Source organism: Zootoca vivipara, chromosome 12 (assembly GCF_963506605.1).
Source record: "Zootoca vivipara chromosome 12, rZooViv1.1, whole genome shotgun sequence".
Taxonomy (NCBI): Eukaryota; Metazoa; Chordata; class Lepidosauria; order Squamata; family Lacertidae; genus Zootoca; species Zootoca vivipara.
Window position 1 is genome coordinate 26,504,374 of NC_083287.1, and position 26,602 is coordinate 26,530,975.

Consider the following 26,602-nt stretch of genomic DNA (forward strand, 5'->3'; position numbering starts at 1 on the left):
AACCTAAGGCCTGGGGGCCGGATGCGACCCAATTGCTTTCTCAATCCAGTCCGCGGGTGGTCCGGGAATCAGCGTGTTTTTACATGAGTAGAATATGTCCTTTTATTTAAAATGCATCTCTGGTTTATTTGTGGGGCATAGGAATTCGTTCATTCCCCCCCCCCCCCAAAAATAGTCTGGCCCACCACATGGTCTGAGGGAGGGTGGACCGGCCACGGCTGAAAAAGGTTGCTCACCCCTGCTCTAGAGCATTGTGTGGGACCCTGGCCCAACCTATGGATCTTTTATGTCATAACTCCCCCCCCCCCAATAGGTTTAACTGCTAAGGAAGCCTTACCATTCTCTGATATTGCAGGCTTTTTATAAAGAGGCCAACACCTCCTCATTTTCAAAGGCTGTTTCATGTGGATATCCTGGTGATAGCTGGCCTTCTTCAACATGGTCTTTTAAAGTTTTTATACTAATGGCTTTTTTCAGTCAAAAATTATTTTTTGGCTTACCTATATGTTAAGAAAGGTGGAGTGGTACATTTATTAAATAATGACAAAATGTCCCAGTTTATGGTGCCTGGTCCCATTTTATATAAATTTTAACAACAACAACAACAACAACAACAACATATTTATACCTCACCCATCTGGGTGGCTCCCAACAGAATATTAAAAACACAATAAAATATCAAACATTAAAAACTTCCCTAATAACAATAAATAATAATTTATCTGGGTGACCTTTTTAGGTTTTATAGGGGTCATCAATCTCCATGCCACTGCCTTAAAAGAAATAAAGAATGCTTCCTACTCAAGTAGCTGTCTAGATATCAGTCAGAAGCTGCCCTATATCAAAGTTAGACTACTGCAAACAAGTATCGTTTACTCTACTGGTGGCAGAAGCAACCTGGTCTCGATGCAGGTTAGGCTGTGCATCTATCTGGTCAGCTAAACTCACACCCAAATCCACACTTTCAACTTTATTGATCGCTTGGGCACAACTTGAATGGTAAACTTCTGAATGAAGGTGTAAAATAATAATAATAATAATGGGTGAATCTAATCATGGCTGCATACACACCATAAATTAAACACACACACACCCTAAAAAAAGAATTCTGGGAAGTGTAGTTTACTTTAACAAATCTACCTTTAACAAACTACAGTTCCCAGAGCTCTTTTTTGAGGGGTGTGTCTGCTTTTAAAGTATGGTGTTATATAATGTATAATGTATATTATGTATACTAATGTATATGCTACATGAAATGGTTATGGATGACGTGCAAATATAACGGCGAGGCCAGGTCCCCAGGCCACAGATAACAATGCAAGAGGGAGGGTGTTCCCCCCCCCCGAGGTCTGAGCATGGTTAGATGTATGACACAGGAAAACCAAGCATGGCATGATAACAGAGGCTTGATCAGATGCTACCAGACCAACAATGGAGAAATCAAAACAGTTCTACATGCAGAAACTAGGGGGCAATATAACAAATAACATGATGCCCACCTGGAGCAAAACAAGCTGCTCACTTGCTACCTGACAGTTTCTGTCTGAAGATGCCGTTGATCGAACCAATGGCTTGCAATGCAATGGGCTCAGTCATGGAGCAATTCTCCTGCTCTCTTTGTTTTTCTACAACCCTTCTACCGGTATCCCATAGGTTTCAATACAGCACTAAAAAACCCCAACAAAATCCCTACTCCATTCTTCAGGTATTCTTAAATAATGCTACTCACAATTTAATATGGGTTACAAGAGCTGAACAGCTATCAGTTTCTCTGCTAGTTGATATAACCCTTGTAAGGGAAGAAGCCCACTGGGATGAGCTCATGCATTCAGAAATGTGATCGGCTGCAAAGGGCTGATCTCTAAAAATTTATAATCTGTTCTTTCATCTCTCCACAAATAATTGAGATGGGTCTCAAAATAGCACAGAAAACAGACTTGGGGGAACTGCTAGACACAAAAGGTTAGTGCCATATGGTATATAATGTTCCTCTTCTTGGTATCAGCCAATGCACAGGGAAATTCTCTGAAAACCATACACCACTGGTATCATACACATGGCCTCTATCCGGGAAGGGGACCAGCAGACTGCTGGGGAGAATGTGGCCTTGGAGGCTCCTATTTTGTAGTGGCAATCAATGTCATCTGGCAGATGTGTTTTGGGATGATGTTATTACCAAGGGACGCCTCATTAGCTGCTACGCCATGGCTAAAGGCCCCAACCTGTGTTTTTAACCCATAGTTTTTTGGGTGCTAATTTGGTAGCACCTACTAAGGTCCAGATTAGGTTGATACTTGTGGCAGCAAGTTTGCCATACAGCACTGAAATAAATGTTTCGGGACTGAATATCTGTCACGAGCCTTGAGATGCCATTGGGTTCTCGCTGGGGTTGGCAGGCAATGGAGGAAGATGAGGAGGAAGGAGAGGACTGAGGAGGTTGAGACACTGGAACAGAGGCTGGTGGAGGGAAGTTCACCCCTTTCTCTGAATCAGGCAGTTTGTATGGTTCTGAAAATGGAACCCTCCCCCAAAAAAGACAATGGAGAAACTCCTCTATGGGAAAAGTTTCCAGCATTTATTCTATTTTACCCAATTATTTAATTATTTAATTCATATGCTATGCCTGGCTGTGCCCCTGAAGACTCTTCAATCCAACAGTCTTTATGCATTAACTCTCCCATTTCCTGTTTGTTTGCTAGACCACTGCAGTTTTCTGTGATGTCTTAACTGAAAATACTGTTCCAAAGCCTAATTTGAATCCATAGTTTGCAAACCATTATTATGAAGTTAGAACTAACCTTATTGTCCCAATTGGGATATCATGGCAAACTACAGTGACTGAGAAGAGGGATAATATGTGAGCCTACATAAACGATCCCACGTGCCAGACTGTTTTGGTGTTTATATGTGAATTGAACCAATGCAGCAATATTCAGTCTCTTGTTTGTGCCAAGGAAACTTACATTCAAAGTAGGGAAAACAATGGCTGAACATACTCAGCTTAAAATGTACATAGTAATTGTGTTATTTAGTTATTGTTGTCTGTATAACAGATGGTAACTTCATTTGGTGTGGGTTTACTGCCTTGAAATAATTTTAGAAATTCATTACCCTACCACCAGCTTCCTCATTTAGTTGCATAGGGTTTTTTTTTAAAAAAAAGAAAAGAACAAAACTGTAGTCACTTTTCAAACTAAAGACTGAAAGTAGGTTCATAGCTCAAGGAAATAATAAACCAAATTAGGTCTGCAAGGGCTTACACAGAAAGACAAGAGATAATGGGAGTAATAAGGGAAATTCAGACAGATTTTTGTACAAGTTGCAAAGAGAGAAATGAAGAAGCAACTAAAACAGCTGGTGCTAGAAACCTACCGTAGAAAAAGCAAAAAAAAGAGAGAACTATATCAGGAACTTAAGTAGGAATACTGTCTTGTATAGGACAAAAGAACCTATGGTGATTCAGCTTTATACAGTTGTGGGAATGGAAATAATAGAATTATTATTATTATTATTATTTTATGAATCACTTTTCACAAATGTCTGAAGGCCATTTACAACCTTACAACAGGAACTAAAAATAGGTTTTAAAATGATAGCAAGTTAACACTCAAGGACATAGGAGCCAACTCCTAGGGGCTGAGGGGTCTTCACACACACCCCTGATAAAATATCTGTGGGGTCTGCCCCCCTCCCCAAAGTTGATGGGCATTGCCATTCAAATAGTGTGTGCACACTGTATCATGTGATCAATTATGCAGCGTGGGGCTTACCTGGGTCCCCCAATATCTTATTCAAGTTGGCACTCCTGCCCAAGGGAGTTGAAAAACTATATATAATATTCTTGAAACAAAGTGACTTCAACATGGGCAAATTGTAGTTTCTAGTTGGTTGAACTGCAACAGGATAGCTATAGTTAAGGCATAACACTTGGGTCTCGTTCACATGTCATGGTAAGCCAAACTACAGCTTACTACAACCATACAAATGTTTAGGCTCCCAGAGGGAAGTTGACTGCTTCTTTGCTCCTTGCTTTGCTCCCCATATCTATTTCTCTTTCCTCCCCACCTCCACCTCCAATCTGTAATTGCCACTCCAAACAATTTGGTTAATCAATCTATTCCCAGTGACTGTGGAGCTGAAGTTTTGCAGGTGATCCCCAGCCTGCCCTTGACAGCACGCTGGATTCCTACTAGAAGCCAAACTTGGCTGATCATTCGATTTCTAAGGATACAAGCTATGTACAGATTTGGAGTAAACCCTATTGGATTAAGTGGAGCTGACTTGCTGCCAAGTAATTGCACATAGGATTTGGGTTGCAGATGTGGTAGAAGCATGTTCAGTGCAGGGAATGGGATTGCCATTGTATAGTGCATAACCACGATAGTCACAATCACACCCCTTCACAAGCTTCTAAGTTTATACAATACATAACAATTAGGGATGTGTTGCACATAAATTATACAATCATAACAATTAGGGATGTGTTGCAGAAACCAATGCAGATCTCCATGTGTTGTCTTTCAGCTTGATCTACTATTTCCTGTGCACATACTTGGGAAATTATTTGGAGTGCTGCAATGTCTTCTTTCAGCCTGACTTAAATTATGTTTTCTGTTAAGTTCCTGTGTAGCAGAACCTGCACACTGTTCTCTTGAAACTCTCGTGTTTTCAATGTTTACCTTTGGAGCATATAGTGGGCAAAAAGCTCCCACTTCGTGCTGATTGGGCGGTTTTAGGACACTGGAGGGACTCTGCTGTATAAATAGTAATCGGCAGTGCTTTTTTTCTGGGGATACGCATACCCCTAAACATTTTGTGAATCTAAGTTTGGCCTCATTGAGGGGCAGTATTTCAATATGAGTAGGAAAATGAGAGTACCCCTAAACATTTTTTTAAGAGCACTGGTAATGGGTCTTCAACCCCCTCCAACCCTGGACCATGGCACCACTGCGCTTAACATAGTTACTCCAAATCCATTCAAAGTGAGATACCATTCTCCATTGTCAAGTCTGCTTGTCAGAAAAGTACAAACCAAGTTTCAGTTTTCTTTTTTTATGAAACAAGACAATGCATAGAAGAAATTCATCTATCTCATCCAGGCTTGGGAAACCGCAGGCCTGGGTCCCCACTGTGGGTCTCAATATACCTCTGGCCCTTGAGACTCTCCCCAGGAAACTCCCCTCCCTGGCCCTGTTCCTCATGTTCCTCAAATGTTTTGCCTGGCTGGAATGTGTCCTTCAACTGTGATCATTCCTCTTGCTTGCCTGGATTGAGGATGGAGAGAGGTGTGTTTGAGTGTTTAAGAAACTTCCAAATATGTCTGGAATGTAGTCTACTGTACAAAGCTAAAAGTCACATTAGATGCTTTGCCTGCTTTTCTCTCTAGCACAACTGGCACAACTGGCATGTGCCTCCGGGAAGAGTCTGCATGATGGAACACGGTGCTTGGCCTGAAAAAGATTCTCTGCCTTGATCTTTAGGATAAGGTTTACACAGTGTTGCAACTAAGGGTCAAGCTATGCATTAATCACCCTAGATTTTTAATTGAGAGATGGTGTAGGAAAAAAAGAAATATGGTGGTAATATTCAAATTAAATGCTTAGGACCGGATACACCTCTTCTTGAGCAAAATGCAGCTGTGTTGCCCCAGCAGGAAAGTTTTTAGTCTTAACCCTTCCTCCAAGACATCATTTTCCTGCAAAAAATCGGCCCCGGAAGTTCCCCTGACATTGCTATTTGCAGCACTGCTCTACACTTCCTCTTTCAGTTCTAGTTTGCAGCTACTGTCACTGGGAAATCACTTCAAATTCACTTCTTCTGCTTCTGCTCCTTATTGCTTTTTTCCCCATTAACAGGCTTGTCCTATGCCAGTACTTAGAAAATGAACTGTGGCTATTGCATTATTATTATTATTATTATTATTATTATTATTATTATTATTATTATTTGCTTGTCACTCAAAAGGTTCCCGTGACTTAGACTGAACACACACACACACACACACACACACACACACACACACACGACAGAAAAAAGGGGCTTATATAACATATTAAAAACCAGCCCACCCCCATAACAGTAATAGAAAACTTTAGCAGCATGGGAACAACAAACAAATCAATACTCCCATTAACCAAAAGACAGAAATAAAAACTCATCCCTGACACCTGCTCCCTATCCCTAAAACCATCACAGTGTGGGCAGGAGGTATTTTGAATCTCGTTTCTGCCCAACCTAAAGTATGTGGCTCTTCCTCTAATCTCTCTTGGTTCAGAATGGCGTGTCAACATAGTTTAGTAATGCTCCTTTGATGTTGCTTTCATTCCACTAATAGCGCGAGCGGCTGAGAATAATTGGCAGAAGACAATTAGTGACAATGAAAACACATTATGGAATGTTTTGAATCAAATACGTCAGCTCCAGTTTTGTTTCAATGTCACTGGTTACCAATTCATTTTGCGGGGGTAGCTTTTAAAGTCCTAAGTGGTCTGGGGACAGGATACTTTAAAAAAGGGTTGGGAGACCTGTGGACTTCCAGATATTGCTGGACTACAACCCCCACTGTGCTGACCATCGGCCACTGGCTGGGTCTGATGGGAGTTCAGCAACATCAAGAGGGCTGCAGTCCCCCCCCCCAACTCCCCTTCGATAACTGTCTACTCAAACTCCCATGCAAACTGTCAGAAGCCCTGTGCTTTATCTGAAAACTGAATACACCTTGGATGTCTGCTCTGAGCTTGTGACAGACAAGAGGGGTAAATGTAATTTCACCAAAACAAACAAGTGTCACTTTGGATGTGTAGGAATGCAGATATTCATGCTCAATTTGGTGGAAAGAATGCTGTCCATAAAACATCGCTTCATTGCTTGCTTGTGTGACCTTACATTCTCTAATAAAACTAAAAAAATTCAGTGCTAGCGTAGCGTCTTAAAGGAGCTTCTTGTTTCTTGGGCAACTGTTTTGGCTTAACATCTAATATTTTAACCCAGGTGTGAATAAAGAGAACAATACAGCAGAAACAAACAGCCACAACCATGGCAATTCTGAAACTCTCAAGAGAGATCATAGAAATAAGCTGATAATGAAGGAATGCATTTTAAGCTGCAAAGAGGCGACACAGGTAATACAGGGTGGGGAGGGAGGAAGGTGAGCGGAAAATAAGAAAAGGAAAGAACGGAAGAGAACAAAAATACCAAGATCTGTGGATTAGGCAAATGCTGATTCACCAGAAATGGCAGGTGCTGTTTCAGAAACGATGTGCGACACTATTTATCTTTGAGGACATTTTGCTAGACCTCACAGTTTTATAGGAACACTGCTTCCTCCACCTGGTGCACTGGGTGGATTAATGGACTACTCAGCCAGGGAGCTTTCTTAGCAATGTAAGTGCAAGGTTAGAAATACCGGTAAGAGCTCAAGTGGCTACCACCAAGTGCAAACATGGCAACTGCGGAATATGGTGGCCATGTATTCTACTTCATAGAGACCAAGTCCCAATTAAAAATAAAGAACCATAGGAAGGGAGAGCAGGGGCCTTGAAATTGCCCACCAATGGTTTAGCTCTTGGACAGCAGACTGAACAAGCACACAAGCACAGTATTCCCTACTATGGTATTTGTATTTTAAATTTTAGTAATTACTTATACATTTCCATCTATACATATTAGCACATGCAAATTTTATGGTAATCTGTGTTCTCTCTTGTTAGTCATGCATTTCCTCCATTTGGCACAGCACACATGGTGGGGATGCACAAATCAATTTTAGTTTCTCACCTTTCCAATCTAAAATGCAGTTCATGATTTATATATATTTGTTTGCAATTTTGCCAAATAAATAACATTTTCCCAAGGATTTTACCTAACACCATGCATTGTTCGGTGCTATTTTTACTAATGTATGCTTCTTTTATGAACACATTACACAAATACACATTTAATATGCATTTTATGCTTGGAGAATTGCATGGAAGAACAATTTCTGAAGGATGGCTGTGTTTCAGTTTGTATACTTTTTTGAGAAGTACAGTTTAGGTTAGGTTCACATTAAAATGTAAATTAAATCAAATTTCTCCCCCATCCCCAATAAGTGGCCACCCTATTGATAAGGCAAAGGATTCCTCACACTCTTTTCTTGATTCTTCCACAGAACATGTTGCACACAACAAATGTATCACTCAAAGGATTTGTTTACAGGTAGGTAGCCGTGTTGGTCTGAGTCGAAGCAAAATAATTTTTTTTTCTTCAGTAGCACCTTAAAGACCAACTAAGTTTTCATTTGGGTTTGGCCTGTTTGTTGTTAAACATGACCACCATTGATGTTCACAATCCTGTTTTGCTTTAATTCAGAAACTTTGTTGCACAAACAATACAAAGCCTTTGACTTGTCTGTTCAGTATTCTGCTTGTTTGCAGTTCAGTAACTCTCTTGAAAACTGACATACCAGAATGAGATTTTGTACATACATTTAAGGACAATTCAGCATTTCAACTCTGAATATAATTTCTACTTCTCCCCTTTTTCAATCACCTTAGATTTCTGTTCTGACAGGTATCATAATGCAACCTATCAAATATTGGAATGAAAGTTGGCGTTCATCTTCAGGACATCACATTCGTATTTGATCTTCTTTTCCCTCATCACAATGTAATACATCCCTTGAAAATTGAGATATTGGAATGATTTCCCCCCTCCATATTTCTCTGAAGTTAGAATATACTTTCAGTTGCCATATTAATTTGTGGTGGCAGTTGGAAGATGGAAGTCAGATTGTAATGCAATATCTGAAATGAAGTATCTTGAATACTGTGCCTTACCCACTCTTGTTTTGTAACTATTTTAAGTAGTACTTTAATAGCACCATGTCAGAACTGCATGATTTCTGCAAAGAGGCAAGTGCATACATGACTATATGTCACACCATCTACAAATCCGCGTGTTATTTTATGTAAGTAATCAGACTTATGTACACCTAAAGGCAGGCTAGCTCAGTGAAAAAGCACCTGCTTTGTGTGCAAAAGGTCTTAAACCCAAAACAGCTACATGATAACTGAGCACATTTCGGGGGGAAAGGATGGTGGTGAACTTTAGGGTAGTAAGATGGAATGGAGTACCCTGCAAAGGGCATGGCTAGCTGGTAGGGAGCCCTGAATGGGACCACTCCACACTGCAGCACTTTGTCACAGATAGAGTTGTTGTTGTTGTTTAGTTGTTTAGTCGTGTCCGACTCTTCATGACCCCATGGACCAGAGCACACCAGGCACTCCTGTCTTCCACTGTCTCCTGCAATTTGGTGAGACTCATGTTGGTAGCTTCAAGAACACTGTCCAACCATCTCATCCTCTGTCATCCCCTTCTCCTTGTGCCCTCAATCTTTCCCAACATTAGGGTCTTTTCCAGGGAGTCTTCTCTTCTCATGAGGTGGCCAAAGTATTGGAGCCTCAGCTTCACGATCTGTCCTTCCAGTGAGCACTCAGGGCTGATTTCCTTCAGAATGGATAGGTTCGATCTTCTCGCAGTCCATGGGACTCTCAAGAGTTTCCTCCAGCACCATAATTCAAAAGCACCAATTCTTCGGCGATCAGCCTTCTTTATGGTCCAGCTCTCACTTCCATAAATCACTACTGGGAAAACCATAGCTTTAGCTATACAGACCTTTGTCGGCAAGGTGATGTCTCTGCTTTTTAAGATGCTGTCTAGGTTTGTCATTGCTTTTTTCCCAAGAAGCAGGTGTCTTTTAATTTCGTGACTGCTGTCACCATCTGCAGTAATCATGGAACCCAAGAAAGTAAAAAGTAAAATCTCTCACTGCCTCCATTTCTTCCCCTTCTATTTGCCAGGAGGTGATGGGACCAGTGGCCATGATCTTAGTTTTTTTGATGTTGAGCTTCAGACCATATTTTGCACTCTGCTCTTTCACCCTCATTAAAAGGTTCTTTAATTCCTCCTTACTTTCTGTCATCAAGGTTGTGTCATCAGCATATCTGAGGCTGTTGATATTTCTTCCGGCAATCTTAATTCCGGCTTGGGATTCATCCAGTCCAGCCTTTCGCATGATGAATTCTGCATCTAAGTTAAATAAGCAGGGAAACAATATACAGCCTTGTTGTACTCCTTTCCTAATTTTTGAACCAGTTATTCCATATCCAGTTCTAACTGTAGCTCCTTGACCCACATAGAGATTTCTCAGGAGACAGATGAGGTGATCAGGCACTCCCATTTCTTTAAGAACTTGCCATAGTTTGCTGTGGTCGACACAGTCAAATGCTTTTGCGTAGTCAATGAAGCAGAAGTAGATGTTTTTCGGGAATGCTCTAGCTTTCTCCATAATCCAGCGCATGTTTGCAATTTGGTCTCTGATTCCTCTGCCCCTTCGAAATCCAGCTTGCACTTCTGGGAGTTCTCGGTCCACATACTGCCTAAGCCTGCCTTGTAGAATTTTAGGCATAACCTTGCTAGCATGTGAAATGAGCTTCTCCAATCCCCTGGCTACTGCTGGGTTTTCCAAACTTGCTGGCATATTGAGTGTACCACCTTAAAAGCATCATCTTTTAAAATTTTAAATAGTTCAGCTGGAATAATATCACTTCCACTGGCCTAGTTATTAGCAGTGCTTTCCAAGGCCCATTTGACTTCACTCTCCAGGATGTCTGGCTCAAGGTAAGCAACCACACTACCTGGGGTGTACAAGACCTCCATATCTTTCTGGTATAATTCCTCTGTGTATTCTTGCCACCTCTTCTTGATGTCTTCTGCTTCTGTTAGGTCCTTTCCACTTTTGTCCTTTATTATGGTAATCTTTGCACGAAATGTTTCTTTTCCTTTCATACCTCCAAATTTCTTGAACAGATCTCTGGTTTTTCCCATTCTGTTGTTTTCCTCTATTTCTTTGCATTGCTCGTTTAAGAAGGCCCTCTTCTCTCTGCTGGCTATTTTTTGGAAATCTGTATTCAATTTTCTGTATCTCTCACTATCTCCCTCGCATTTTGCTTGCCTTCTCTCCCCCGCTATTTGTGAGGCCTCATTGGACAGCCACTTTGCTTTCTTGCATTTCCTTTTCATTGGGATGGTTTTCATTGTTGCCTCCTGATAATGTTAAGAGCCTCCATCCATAGTTCTTCAGGCACACTGTCCACCAAATCTAAATCCTTAAACCTGTTCCTCACTTCCACTGTGTATTCATAAGGGATTTGATTTAGATTGTGTCTTACTGGCCCAGTGGTTTTTCCTACTTTATTCAGTTTAAGCTGAAACTTTGCTATAAGAAGCTGATGATCTGAGCCACGGTCAGCTCCAGGTCTTGTTTTTGCTGACTGTATAGAGCTTCTCCATCTTTGGCTGCAGAGAATATAACCAATCTGATTTTGATACTGCCCATCTGGTGATGCCGATGTGTAGAGTTGTCTCTTGTGTTGTTGGAAAAGAGTGTTTGTGATGACCAGCTTGTTCTCTTGACAGAACTCTATTAGCCTTTGCCCTGCTTCATTTTGAACTTCAAGGCCAAACAAGTCACGGATAGTACTTGTTGAATATGTCTCAATTTTCTCACAAACTCTCACCCCATCACAATAAGTAGTGTGGGAAAGACATATTTTCCTGACAACTTCAACATATTTGGAAATGTTGCATCTTTACTCCAGCTGCGGTCAAGCCATCTAGCACTTCATCATTCAATGCACAATCACTAAAATTCCTCTCTAAACACCGTCATCCTATTATCTGCCTGTTCATTCGTCTTGTTTCCAAGTTATTCCAGATGTGCCCACTGCTTTGTCTGATCATTCCTTTTGTTATCCACGTTAGCTTCTTGTTTCCACTGCTAATTGGATCAATTGCCACCCTTTCCCTAACCTACGAGTGCTCCAGCCTGCTTCTCTCCCTACTCCATTCCCCTCAACTCTTTTTACCAAAATGCCATGCAAAACAAAGCAAAAGCAAGTGAGCAGCAACTAACAGCAGTCACTATTTGTCTGCTGCTCTGGCCTTGTGCGTTATCATATTTTAACGCTGCCCAGCTGATGGCTTCTGGACTCATCATGAACCTTGCTTGATATTCTGGTCCAAACTCTACTCTGACATCCCAACCCCACACCAAATCAACAAGGCTATAGGCAGGCGTTCATTCATTCCCTTTCCATACATAGTCAGGGTTGTGTGTTAGAACCAACACTAGATGACACTCAGTGTACTGGAAGAAGCAAAGATCACCAGTGTCGAAGCAATGATTCTTCAACATTAACTTCGTTGGATTGGTCATGGACAGGATGCCTGTTTATTGTATTCCAAAGCAACTACTCTATTCCCAACTTAAGAATGGAAAGCGTAATGCTGGTGGTCAACAAAAGAAGTTCAAAGATTCTCTCAAGGCAAATCTAAAAAAAATGTAGTATAAACACTGATAACTGGGAAACACTGGCCTGGGAGCACTCCAATTGGAGAACAGCCTTTACCAAAGGTGTCGTGGGCTTTGAAGATGCTCGAACTCAGGACTAAAGGGAGAAACGTGCTAAGAGGAAGGCACATTTGGCAAACCCTCACCATGATCAACTCCCACATGGAAACCTATGTCCCCACTGCGAAAGGACATGTGGATCCATAATTGGCCTCCACAGTCACATGCGGACTCAGTTAAGATCATGTTCATGGAAGACAATCTTACTTGGCTACGAGTGATCACCAAAGATGACACCCATAAGCAAGTGCTGAAAAGGGTGTGAGAAAAAGGCCCTGCCTGTTGGAGGCGTGATCATGTGTATTTTAATTGATTGTCTGATTTTATGTTAATGTGTTATACATTTGATGTTAGCCGCTCTGAGCCCAATTTTGGCAGGGGAGGGCAGGGTATAAATACTGTAAAATTATTATTAAAAATTATTATTAAGAAAGGAACAGATTCCTTTGGAATTCGGACGAACATCACATTCCTAATCAGAAGCAGGACCCCACTTGCATTCACAGAGTGGGCCATACTTCTTAGAACAGGCATCCCCAAACTGCGGCCCTCCAGATGTTTTGGCCTACAACTCCCATGATCCCTAGCTAACAGGACCAGTAGTCGGGGAAGATGGGAATTGTAGTCCAAAAAATATGGAGGGCCGAAGTTTGGGGATGCCTGATCCAGAGGATGTCTGTGCCTCCAACTTGTCCCAGAGCAACTTCTCTCTCCCGCCTCCAATCATGACTGACTTTTTGTCACCAGTCCAAATTCCAGGGAACTCCTCACAACGACCTCGGCAAGCTCTTGTGAACGTGAGCCCAGCTCTCCTCAAGTCTTTCACAGCACGCCACATACTGACTCGCCTGTCCTGCTCCGTGCCCTTTTCCTCACGTTCAGCCGCTCCAGACCCGCGTCGCTTGGGGGCGAGCGTAGAGAAAAAGGCTGGCGAGTGGAGAGGCAGCGAGCCCGCCCTCAGCCCGTGCCTGCTTGAGGGGAAGCGGTGTGGGTGGAGGAGGGAGGCGGCAAGGCGGCCGGGCCAGAGAGAGGCCTGCCCAGCAGTGTCTCGCCGCCCCAATGGGCGGCCGCGCCGGTGAGAGCAGCGGCGGCAGCAGCAGCGGCGGCGTCTCGCGCAGCCTCCTCAAGATGGCCGCCTCTCCTGAGCGACCTGCGGAGGCGGCGTCGGCTGCTGTGGGCTTGGCGCTACGGAGGCACCGCTGAGGAGGGTGGCAGCCGGCTGGCGCCGTTCCCCCTGCGGCGGCGGCCCCGGGCAGACGTTGCGAGCTGCAACACCATGCGGCGGGGCTAGAGCCGGAGGCTCCCACCGCGAGCAAGGATGTTAGCTGAGGTAAGAGAGCCGCAGCCAAGACGGACCGGGCAGCGACGGCGGAGAAGAAAAAGGGGCCCGGAGGCTGGAGGCCGCTCGCCCTGCGCGGCGCTCCGAGAGGTCCTGCCTCCGTGACAGCGGCCAGCCGCCCGCGAGAGACTCCTCAGGGCCCGTTTCCGCGGCGGCGAGGGCCGTTGGGTCTCTGGATAGTTGTTGCCCCCCCTCCCTCGCCGCAAGCCCCTGTGGGTGTTGCTGCCGCCCCTCAGCAAGCCGGCCGAGGGTGGTTTTGGGTCGTTTCATAAGGACGTCGGTGTGATGAAGCGGAATGCCCGGCTGCTCCCGGTAGGCCTCCTTTGGGAGGCGTTGGCCTCCGGATGCAGGTCCGCACCTGGATTTCCTTCTCCATCCCCTCTCGGGGTCTCCCCCCCCCCAAGGTTAACTGACGAGCACCGGGGCAGCTTTGGGTTCCCGACCGAGAGAGAGGCGGCCACTCCTTCGCGGCCACCCGCTTGGCACTTTCCTTATCTCCCTCAGTTTCACTCGTGACCCTGCAGCATATCTCGTAAAGGGAAAGCGAAGCCAGTTGTTGATAGTACAGTACATTATTGTTCTTGGCGGTGGTAATGTTACGGAACTTTCTCAGTGTAAAAGAAGCAATCCCGAATTATTTTAATTTTTTAAGGGTGGTTTGGGTGTGTGTGATGGGACAGGATCTCAAGTCTTGTTTTCTCAGGACTGCCTGCTGCTTAGACTCAGCCAGCCTCAATGACTTAAACTTTTTAGGGTAATTAGAATTGTGGTTTGTGAGTGTTGCCTCCTGTGTTGCTGCTCATCTTTTGGTGGAGTGGGTAGACGGAGTGTTGCCGGAAAAGCATTTCATGTGTTTTGTCCTCTCTGTGTTTTTAAATGTTGTCTGGTTTTTAATAGTTTTTATTTTTGTCAAGCTGCTTTGAGACTTTTTATTGGGGGGGGGGATAAAAATGACTTCCTGTACTAAGTAAATAATAGCAGCACCAACTTGATTGAATGCTAGGGTTATGCTTTTGGTATAAAGTGTGCCAGCTGTGTTCTTCCAGGTTAAGGGGCAAACACTCTTTTAGTGCAGACCTGTGTATATTGACTCAAAAGTAAGCCCCATTGTGTTCAGGGGGACATATTCCCAGGTAGGTGTGCATAGGATTGCCACCTTGTTATGTTTTCTGCAAAAGCATCTGCAAGCTTTTAAGTTACACAGAAGTGCTCGAGGCTGCTAATTCTTTGCTGGTGTACTTTTCTGGATACTTAAGTGGTCCAGCTGGTGGTGGTTAATGGGTCAAAGGTATTGTTGAATAATACATTTAATACCTTGTGATAAGTCTGAAGTCGCTCACCAGTGCCATGACCCTAAAGGTATTGGCTTGGAGCATACTGAACATATGAAGCTCCTTCATACTCTGAGACCATTAGTACTGTCTATTCCTAAGTGGGACCAGCTTTGTGGAGTCCAGGGCAGTGGGTTTTCTCAACCCTGCTCCCACAAATTCTTTTAATTGATAAATGCAACTGGGGTCCTGGTTGCAAAGCAATTGATGCGCTCTTGTCATTACATTCTGCAAAAGAAATGATCAATAAGATACCTTGCTGCTGCTTTCATGTCTTTTCAAACTGTAATATATGAATCTGAGGACTATGTAGTAACTATATGTGACAGCCAAATAACATGGTTACTGCTGCTGGCACTAGATAGTTCCATGTAATTTGGAAGCTTGGATGCTTTTCACAAGCAGAAATGATAACATAAGAAGAAACTGCTGAATCAGGTCAGTGGCCCATCTTGTCCAGCATCCTGTTCTCACAATTAGCAGCCAGATGCCTGCAAGAAGCCACAAACAGGACATAAGAGCAACAGTAGTCTCTGCAGTTCCCAGCAACTGGTATTCAGAGGCATAATGCCTCCAACAGTGGAGATAGATGCAAACATATTATTCTCTGAAGTGGTGTAGAAAAAATTAATAGCAAATAGTAACAAATAGCATTCATATAGTGCTTTCGGTGCTCTAAAGTGCTTCACATATATGCCTTGATAATGCTTACAATAGCCCTGTATGGAAATTCACTCTTATTATTTCCACATTGCATATGGGCTGAGGCTAATATATGGTATAATGGTCTGCCTAAGGCTGCACCTAATCATTGTGAGGCAGATATTTGCTAACTATGCAGTAAAATACGGTTTTTATTAACATTTCCTGTTAATCCTGTGACCAGCTGTTTAAAAGTTCCACTTGACCTGATAGCATTTAATAATGTATTGTGACTATTTAGGAAATACTGTTTTGAGAAGTTCTTTTCTCAGGATTTATGTACATTTTTGTTACATGTCGGACAGGAACTTTCTATTTTGATCTGTCTCTTTCGTCTTGTTCAGATATGTACATTCCAGAATGAAAGGTGCAGGGTGGTACTAGTGGATTTCTATCAGCATAAGAGCTGGAGACGGAGATGCCTTGCACAGTGAGCACTTGACTAATACTGCTATCTATGTACAATAAAATGAAAGGAACTTAAAAGCAGCACGGGCACCCAACCTCTGTATCAGCCTTGCACCTCATTTTGATTAAAAGATCTAGTTTGGGGGAAATCAGAAATGTGCAAGCATGAATAGCAATATGGTATTACACATATGTCACCTTTAAATTGCTTACAGCACTACCCTATACTGTACATGTTTGTTTGAAAGTGTGTCCTGCTCTGTTCATTGAGGCTTACTGTACTCCCTGATGTGTAGAACTGCAGTCCTAAAATAGCGTCTGAGTATCAATACTTGCTTAATAAGTATTGTAACACAGTTTTGCTGGTGCTTTCATTGGGTAGTAGTTGTGCATGTTTGACTGTGAACTTATTCAATCAGTCCTAGGTTTCCTTACTGATATTTTAGTATTAGTATTATTCCCCCTGTGCTTTTTTTATAGAAAGTTCCCCCCTTCCTGCCATTTTTTAAAAAGTTCATAACATTGGAGAGAACCAAATAGATTGCCTAGTTCCACCTTGAATGGAATATCTTGTACCTGAAATGCCTGCAGTGGAAGCCTGTGCAACTTAAAATTAAACATAAATATACTCAGCAAATATCCAGGAAAAGGGGACCACCCGTACCAACATTTCTTATACTTACAAAGTCCCCCCCCCCAAAAAACCTCACCACTCTAACTTACAAGTGGTATGCTTGTGCACTAGAAGTGCACAACTTCTAGTCAGCTTTAATTTGTTGTTTAGTTGTTTAGTCGTGTCCGACTCTTCATGACCCCATGGACCATAGCACGCCAGGCACTCCTGTCTTCCACTGCCTCCCGCAGATGGTTGGACAGTGTTCTCGAAGCTACTAACATGAATTTGACCAAACTGTGGGAGGCAGTGGAAGACAGGAGTGCCTGGCCCATGGGGTCATGAAGAATCGAACAGGACTAAACAACTAAACAACAACAAGGACCTTGGAGCTCAGTGCTCTCTTGTTGTAGTTTGCTCTTTTGAATCAACAGGTTATCTACGTATGAGATGTGGGCATTCACATCTGTATTATAAGAAATACAACCTTTGACGACCCATTCTTTTCTAAGGCTGATGGGCTGGCCATTAATCATGTTATTATAACTTTGGTCCTCTAGTTTCCCAGGTCTACCAGATTATTGCTGATACAGCAGCATGGGCTGGGACTGATTTGGTTGATGAAAACCATCATCAGATGAGATCACTGTCAAACTGCATCATGATTTGGTCTAGATTTTCTGAGCTTAAAAGTGGAAAGAAGAAAAACACAAGTCATTTAGGAACATCAGTCTGCTTATCACATGGTCCACAGCCTACACATTTTTGATGTTCACATTAATGACACAATAGAACTAAAATTAGGACATATTATTTCTGAGAATAGGAGGAGAATTGCTGACTGTCTGTATTTCTTGAAGGGAGCCAGACTCTGCTTTTGAAAATAAGCTGTAAATGGTTAAAATAACTTTATTAGATAAAGCTGAATAGTTCTATCATTCTACTGCTATCATTCACACCATGTTAGTAGATATGGGTGATTGTTTTATCTCTACTAGAATTTATATATGCAAACTGCATCTTTGCAATCTTGCTTGGGGTTGGGCAAACTATGATGAATAAATCAAAGCAATTACATGCACACAGTCCTGCCTATATCAGTCATAAAATTAAGTTGGTAAAAAAGTACAAAAGTCAGAAATCACTAGTTTTAAATAACTAAAGCTATTGGCTTATATTCAACATTAGTCATACTCTGAATGGCTCCATGGACGTTAGTCTGTTGACTTCAGTATGTCTAGGTAAAGGTAAAGGGGCCCCTGACCATCAGGTCCAGTCGTGTCCGACTCTGGGGTTGCAGCGTTCATCTCGCTCTATAGGCCGAGGGAGCCAGCGTTTGTCCGCAGACAGCTTCCGGGTCATGTGGCCAGCATGACAAAGCTGCTTCTGGCGAACCAGAGCAGCGCATGGAAATGCAAGTATCACCCACTATAATGGGTAGGAAACTGGATTTTGCCAGCAGGCTGTGTTGTTACCTCCCTCACCATTCTGCAATCAACTGATGCCACAATGACACTAAAATCAAAATATGTAGATAAAGGCACAGTGAGGACACGTGAAGGCCCATGCTTGCAGTTTTGCAAGCCCTGACAATTTGCTGATAGTTGGAGTTTACAAAACCATGGTCACAGTGCTTAGCAGATGCCACAATCAACTGATCAGAACTTTATGGACTGGTATGTACTAGGTTTCACAACACCAGGATCCAGTTTAGACCCCCTTTAGTTCAGCCACATGTTTACCTATTTCACAGCTGACATATGCCTCTACCGTTTGCGAATTTGGATGGATGTTTGGATGCTAGAAGTGCTCTAGACAGGGTGTGTAATAGTCAAATAAAAGGTACGATATAGTTTCCAGGTGATACATACAATTTCCTCCCTACTTCCAAGTGTACCTCGCCCAGAGGCAGCTGTAGGGGAGCATGACTGGTGTGATTGCACCAGGCACAGAGCTTCTGTTCTGGGGCGCTGGAATAGGCACCACCTCTACCGGTATTACTCCAATGGAAGGTGAGAGGCGGGGGGACGGACAGACTGGCTTTTGCCATCTCACAGGGCGCCGCTGAAATTTGAGACGCCGAGGTCCACCACTCTTGGCTCTATGTTTATGGTTATTGATTTCCCAGCCATCCATGCCAATTTTTACTAAAACTAATGTCCTCAAAATAATTTATGCTTACCATCTAAACTTGTGCAAATTTAAACTGGCACAATGTATTTAAAGAACACATTTTTTCCTAATGCAGAATATGGAAGTTTCTCAGTATTTTTGCACCATCAGCTGTAGCTTCTTGTCACAAAGTTTCATTTTATCCTACTTAGTGGAAATATTTTTGTAGAGGATATTTTTCCTATGTTGAGGAACTTACCTAAGTAGTAGTTCTGATGTTTATATATACACAGAGATAGACAATTGTATCTAACACTGATTTTAAATAAAACAATTACAATTTTGCAGACTGAAGAAAATTCTTGTATATTTATAAAGTATAAGTGAAAAGTTCAAACACTATAGGCCTTTCTCATTATGTGATTTATAACTGCATAGACAAGCACAATTGTGAAACACCATAACTGAGTCATACTTCTATTATAGATTTAAGAGCTGACTGTGAAAACAAGCTGGGTGACACCTTGTTATTTGCTCTCCAGGCCTTTGCATTAGGACCACATTGTCATCCTGTTTGTTACGTCAAGGAGAGGATACAATATGAGATAATATGCACACAGAAAACTGCCACTTGCTATTTCGCAACCCCCTTCCAAGTGTCCACTCAGTGGCTGGCCTATAAGGGCAAAGAGACTCTGCCACTCTTGCAGTCCAGAGCCAGAGACCACTCTTCTTTTACCTTTCCCCCATGCTACTGTATGTTATGTCTTCCTGCTTGGAGTCTGCATCACTACTGCCTGGGTATATACCTCCATAACCCTCCAGAAAAAGAAAGATGAACACCAAAGTCCCTCCTGCATGTTGTGGGATTATTTTCAGTTTATGCAATCAGCTGATGTGGCTAAGAGGCTGGCGGCTATCACATCTGACCACGTGCACTCAAGGCATATTAAATCTAACACGGAGCGGGTGTTGACTGGTTGGGTTCAGAGCGTGGTGAATGTTTCATTGTGTAAGGCAGAGGTTCCTGTAGTGATGCAATCACTCTTAAAGAAACTACAGTAGTCCTGGACACTTTGGACTGGAAAAACTATCAAGCAGTTGCAGATACGCACTTTTGGAGGCAGATGGTGGAGAGAGTAGTGGCATGGGAACCATAAGCATTATTGGATGGCACAAGTAAACATGCATTGGATTGGACTTGGTGTGGTAAAATAAATTCGTTTCTGAAGGTAATATTTTCTGACTTCTCTATAGGAATAATATGGTCACTATATGTAATTATTAATTATAATGTGATTTCTAACACAGACATATGCATTTTACTCAAAAGAAACTCCATTGTGTTCATTTGGACTTGCAGTCATTGGAGTACACATACAAGTGCAGACTTTCAGTGCTTTGCCTACCATCAGCCCTGCCTATTGTTAGCCCCGACTCTGCCTGCTGTTAACTGCCCTTCCCACTGTCCAACCTACCTCAGTGGACACCAACTTGCATTAGTCATGGCTGGTTGCAGTTGTACAGAGAATTCCATGCACACTGTGCCACTGGTGCTGCTCGCTCTGGTAGCAGTTGTTCACTAGCAGCATAACCCATGACTACCACACCCAGGAAGAAAAAGTTCTGACTTCACACTTCTTCTGCTGCAAATGCTTGGCTGAAAAGATCTAATCTTAGAATGCATGGGTTAATCTTTGGGCTTTTGGGTTTTTAAGCACAGGGGCTTTTGGGTTTTTAAGCACCCTTCTTTGTAAAACTGATGGCTTGACACAGGAACTTGAGTGGTGAGAAATAAGTGCTTAGGATTGTGTGTAGCTGCCCAAGCAAGCACATAATTGCAAAACATTATGCAGTATTGCAGGCAAATATGCAGATACTTAGAATTAGGGCATTAAGTGGTAAAAACTTCTTGATATCAATCTTAGTTGCTAGTTATAAGCCACTTATAATTTTACTATTCTTGTGTAGGCTGCCACTGGATTTGAAGTATTGTCACATGCATTGTTAATAGTCTTAAAGTATCATCATGTGTACTGTCATGTGCATTGCTAAAAGGTACTATACTGCAGCCTTGTAAATAAGCTCACAATAATTACTAGGCTGCAGTCTCTTTTCTTACTTTCTTACTAGTTTGCTTTGCTAAGAAATTAGTAGCCTGCTTTTCCATTGGGGAGGTTAAGGTTCTTAGCAGGCAAATAAAAAGCTTTATAACAAGTGGACTAGCGGAGGAGGGACGAGTGATCTGTGAGTCTGCTTCGGATTGTGAAAGAGTAGATTTCCATTCTTCAGGTGATACCAGGACAAAGTGGGCTGCTGGAGGAAGGATGGGGTCCTTCCATGAAACCTTCTCACTGTCCGACATGTACAAAAAATGTACATCAATCCTGAGAAAAGAACTTCTCAAAACAGTATTTTCTCAATAGTCATAATACATTATTAAATGCTATCAGGTCAAGTGAACTTTTAAACAGCTGATGACTAGGTAATTCTGTACACTTGCCTTCCATGGAATTCCTGGCTACCTATGGCTACTAGGCTAGTGATTCTATATATGTCTGTTGTAATGCTTACATCAATGTTTCTCTTTTAACAAAGCACTTTAAGATGGGAAGGTGGACCTTTATAAAATGTTCATTAGTGATGCAGATGGCTCGAAATATGTTGCCTACAGTATCTAGTTTTGTTTCAGGAGAAAGTGGTGGTGAAGAGTGCTAAATTGGGGATCTTAGAACAGTGAAAAACTGAAAGGAGGTGGACAAAGCAATAGGATTATCAGTACATCTTCCCTGTTCCTTCCATCATTATTAATTCAAATGCTCTAGTTGCTTTTCTCATCCAACTTCGGTAGGTAGTCATCTCAACATGCCTTCCATATTCTAAAGTCCTTGTTCTTGTTAAAAATAATAAAAAATTGAGTTAAGTTTTTAATCTCTTTTCAGTGTAATTCTAGAACTTTTAATGACTGATTCTATTTTTGTAGGTTAAAATATTATGTCAGCTTGAAATAATGAGGCACAAGTATCATCTTCACAAGCTTCTATTTTTGTTTAATGCAGACATGGACAGACTTCAGGGTGGTGAGATCTATTTTGTTTTTTGCAGGAATGCTGAGGTTCACCAAAGGGACCCAGCTGGATGATGGGGCCAGTTACCTACTAAACCAAATGAACTGTGAACTAGAGGAACTTGCATATATAAGTACCAATATATACCTGTTACCACAGATCAGGAAATTATAACAATCTCATTGGCAATTATTTTGGGGGGGTTTGTGTGTGTGTTCTAGTTGTTAAATAATTGGGAAAAAGAAAACATGCCTCTGCAATGCAAATAATCCAGAGATCAATCTGCCTTTGCTTGTCTCTGTCTTAATGAACTTCTCTTGTAGTTGTAATGGAAAAAAAACCTTTATATATTGAACCTGTTTGTATTTACTGCAGGTACATCATGGGAGTTAGGAACCTATATTGCTGAAATTACTTCTAAATAATAGAGCATCATGATAACACTAATCACCCATGGGTGTAATACCTAGTTACCAGTTTGAGGTCCTGTATTTCTTACTTGCCTAGTAGTCGTTTCAACATTAGCTTTATGTTGTCCATGATAGCAACAGCACTATTTCATCTAACAGTATACTATTAAAATAATAGAAGGTTGATGTCACAAGGTAAATGCCATAATAGACAACATAAACGGTAATGTAATGTTTAGATGAAGGTCAGAATCATTTGGAGCAATATAATGCTTTGTTATACATAGCACTGTTCACTCGTGTCTTTATGTTAATTCCTTAAATTTAGTTTGACTCAGATGTCTTTATTTGGAAGACAACAGGTTTGAAGTTTAATTAATTCTATGTTGTGGGCATAGGTGGAATTAGGTCATACATAGAAACAATGTAAGTTTTGTAATCTTGAGCTTACCTTTATCCCAGACATCAAGGGTGAGCTTAGCTGACATGCTAAAAGTGCAGTTCTAAGTACAGTATGTGCTCTCAGAAGTAGATGTTGGTGAGTTCAGTGGTATTTACTGCCAAATAGGTAGGACCTATGCATAGGTTTGTAGTCTAAGCCTAGGATCCTAAGCACACATTTAGTTTTGGAACTTGAATCTCTTTGCTTGATGTATTTTGGAGTTGGAATGTAGAATTTCAATGACCCTTGATTGGAAGTAACTATGGGATACAGTTGGCTGCATCCCTCTTTTTGAATTTGAGGTATGTTGCATGTGGTTGGACAGTGTTCTCGAAGCTACCAATAGGAGTCTGACCAAACAGTGAGAGGCAGTGGAAGACAGGAGTGCCTGGGGTGCTCTGGTCCATGGGGTCATGAAGAGTCGGAAACGACTAAACAACAACAACCTCAGTTTGTAAAAGTCTGCATAAACAAAAATATATTCAACTGGCATCTAAACATGCTAAACAAAGGTGATGATTGGGATGGGGGGCAGCCTGGCCACGGAAGCAGATGCTACTTCTGCCATCCCTTTTCTGAATTTGTCCAGAGTTTCCCAATGCCATACTGTGACATATCTCCTATTCCCTACTAGTAAAGACACCCTAGTTTCATTTTCAGCTCATGCAGGCACATACCGTAGTGCTAACTATGCAATTAACAAAAAGAGCTATAATGCAGTGAATCACATTGGCACATATAAAGAATGCAAATAGAATTATTAAACTGTGTCATATGAACAAGGTACTTAAAGTGCTCAGCATCAATACAATAGTACCTCCAGTTACGAATGGGATCTGGAGGGCCAGCCGCATCCTGAAAACTTTGTAACGGCAGGTGCCCTTCTGCACACACATGCAGCGTGATTGAGCACTTCTGCGCACGCATGCAGAGCGCTTCTGCGCATGCGTGCACAGCGAAACCCAGAAGTATACATTTCCGGGTTTGCCGCCTTCGTATCCAGAGGGATACATAAGCAGAGGTATGACTATATGCAAAACAATTGTAATAGTTGCAGAAAACAGTTTTAATAACCAAAATAATAAATAAACAGCGTAATAAACTTTTAAGCTAGTAAAAACATGCAAACCTTCAAAAGTGCACTATACCTAGTCAGTGCTTTTTTCTAAAAAAAATATGTTTAGGGGGTACTCTCATTTCCCTGTTGCTGCTGTTTAGTCATTTAGTCATGTCCGACTCTTCGTGACCCCATGGACCACAGCACGCCAGGCACTCCTGTCTTCCTCTGCCTCCCGCAGTTTGGTCAGGCTCATGTTGGTAGCTTCGAGAACACTGTCCAACCATCTCGTCCTCTGTCGTCCCCTTCTCCTTGTGCCCTCAATCTTTCCCAACATCAGGGTCTTTTCCAGGGAGTCTTCTCTTCTCATGAGGTGGCCAAAGTATTTTCCTACTCATGTTTAAATACTCTCCCTCAATGAGGCCAACCTTAGATTCACAAAATGTTTAGGGGTATGCGTACCCCTGCATCACCTCAGAAAAAAAGCATTGCCTTTAGTACAGAACTGCAGTTTATAACTCACCTTAAATCTCAAGATATTCACAAAATATTTGGGGTCCTAATTTATATCTCACATAAGTTCAACCCTGCCACTCACCAGAAAGAACTGAAGTACGTTCACTTGCACTATTGTTGAATGAAGCACTATATAGTTCTCTGAGTCCCACTATGAGCTCCACTAGTAAACCATCCACCAGCTTGTGGAGAGTAGGGTGTGTCCTGTCCCCATGATATCCCCCAATTGGCTCTGTAAAGGGTTAACTTCCTTTGCTGTTTCCCCAACAGGATCAGCCCACAAGTCGCCTCCCACAGCCAGATCAGTTTTAGTGAGCTCCACCTGGAAGGTGTTGGGTTTTAGCTTCTAATCAGTCCCAGTCTGGCTGCAATTCAGTTTGCAATGCAAGTCAGTTTGCTGATGAAACAGCAGCAGTTGGTGAAAAAAGTAGGTGGGCTGCATGTTATGGCAGTGCTGTTTTTTCTCTTGTCACTGACTAACTGATGCTGTTAGAGTTCTTCTGTTCTCATCCTGGTCAGCATTGAACAAGACTGTTAAGGCACATTATTTTTGCATTCAAAGAAACATCTTTAAACATAGTTAACATGAAGTGAAGATGTTAGACTTCATGAAGCCAATATTTTTATTTTTATAGAATAACTCGTACTTTTGCAAAACCTAACCCAGGATACCACCTTCATGTATTGTTTCCAATAATGTAACACATTTACTAGAAGTATGTCCTATTGAATTCAAGTGTGTATACAATTTTTGTAGCCTAATTAATATACATCAGACTAGGTTGTCAGTCTAAATGCTATTGTCCTCTTGTTCTTTCACAAGAGCAGAATTGGTGAAACCCCTGATCATGACACCAAAATTGAAAATATTTTTCTTTTAATTATTTATCTTTCTTTTAATGTAAATGTCAAACAGAAAATTCAATGCTGCAATTCAGCCTGAAGGAAAAATAATTTGAGCAAATAACTGAAAATTCAGCTTTTATTTGAACACTATGCTTAATCAGAATTTCATAGAATTTTAAAATCAAGTAATTACTATGTTAAGGAAGTTTGAATGCAAAGAAATAAAACAAGACCTTTATATAATTACAGCATATGAAGTTAACCAGTAATTAAAAGCAAGACATGGTTGTAAAAATAGATGATAATAAGTAATGAATAAATCATCGCTATTTCACAGGCTGGTCCTTGGTGTATGGTAATTTTTTTCTGCAACTTAGCAATGAAATACATTACTGTACCATCATTTTAAAAAACAACTATGGGGGCTTCCTCGTCCATGCCCAGTGCTCTGAACTATATCATACAACGTAATCTGATGTGCTGTTTTCCATCCTGTTTCTAAACACAGTTCTTGAAAATCATTGCGTTCAGTAAACTGTAAAACTTTGGTTAGGATTTTGAGTTAAAGTATCTCGGCATGTTCTGTGGAGGGGAATTCACAAGTAGGATTGTACTAACAACTTTCCTTTCATGGATTTCTATTGGATCCACATAGTCTTGTTTACTTGTTCATAGAATGAGAAGAGGCACCTTAATGCAGTCCAGCATTGTCCTCTTCCCACCTCCAAACACCATTTGTCTACTGCACTTTCTTTTTTCTCCCTGATGTTTCTTATCTTCTCCAAACTGCTGCATGTATTGAGAGGAAACTCTTTCTTTCTCAGTCCCGCTGATAAGTGTACAGAGGTGGAAAATCCTGCTAGTCATTCTGTTCTTCAAACTGTACTTGGGAACTGCTGAAAGACTTTGCAAGAAGACCAGGGGCTTTCCCCCCTTGGTGAGTGAGATTGTTTGTGAATGCCACTTTGGATGATACAGTATTGGAAGCTGGATGACATGAACTATTTGCCGTGGTAATATATTTACCCCTACATGTGCACACACACACACATTCAATCTGTGTTTTAAGATTCCTTAAAGTATTGCCAAGTGTCCCTCAATGGGAGAATAATAATGACAGACAAGCTTTTCTGAAGTACAGTTGCAGAAGGAGTGTTGGGTTTGCAATAAAATACATTCATGTGAAGCTTACAGTGAAAGCATGGCTACTACTCTAAATAAGCTGATTATGCTATAGGATCCTCTGTCACGTGCAATGCATCTGTGTCTGACATTCATGGCTTATTTGGCAGTCAGTGTTCAGTGTT

At 41.8% G+C, this 26,602-nt stretch overlaps 1 protein-coding gene and 1 long non-coding RNA gene across 6 annotated transcripts in view; one reads left to right on the forward strand and one right to left on the reverse strand.

Annotated features, from left to right (window-relative positions):
• Window positions 1–13,458, reverse strand: part of LOC118092001 (uncharacterized) — a 46,299-nt gene extending 32,841 nt beyond the window's left edge. For both annotated transcript variants that reach the window (XR_009558389.1, XR_009558388.1), the window contains exon 1: window positions 13,186–13,458. This is a non-coding gene — a long non-coding RNA (uncharacterized LOC118092001). The remainder of the gene's footprint in view (window positions 1–13,185) is intronic.
• Window positions 13,459–13,581: 123 nt separating this feature from the next.
• SNX13 (sorting nexin 13) overlaps window positions 13,582–26,602 on the forward strand; it is a 59,995-nt gene continuing 46,974 nt past the window's right edge. Inside the window, exon 1 of one of the 4 annotated variants that reach the window (XM_035128904.2) lies at window positions 13,582–13,781. In XM_035128904.2, coding sequence (XP_034984795.1) covers window positions 13,770–13,781 — 12 coding nt within the window. In that variant the 5' untranslated portion in view covers window positions 13,582–13,769. Of the gene's footprint in view, window positions 13,782–17,145; window positions 24,877–26,602 lie in introns of those variants that run through there. The other 3 variants (XM_060280737.1, XM_060280735.1, XM_060280736.1) reach the window with 3 other exon arrangements.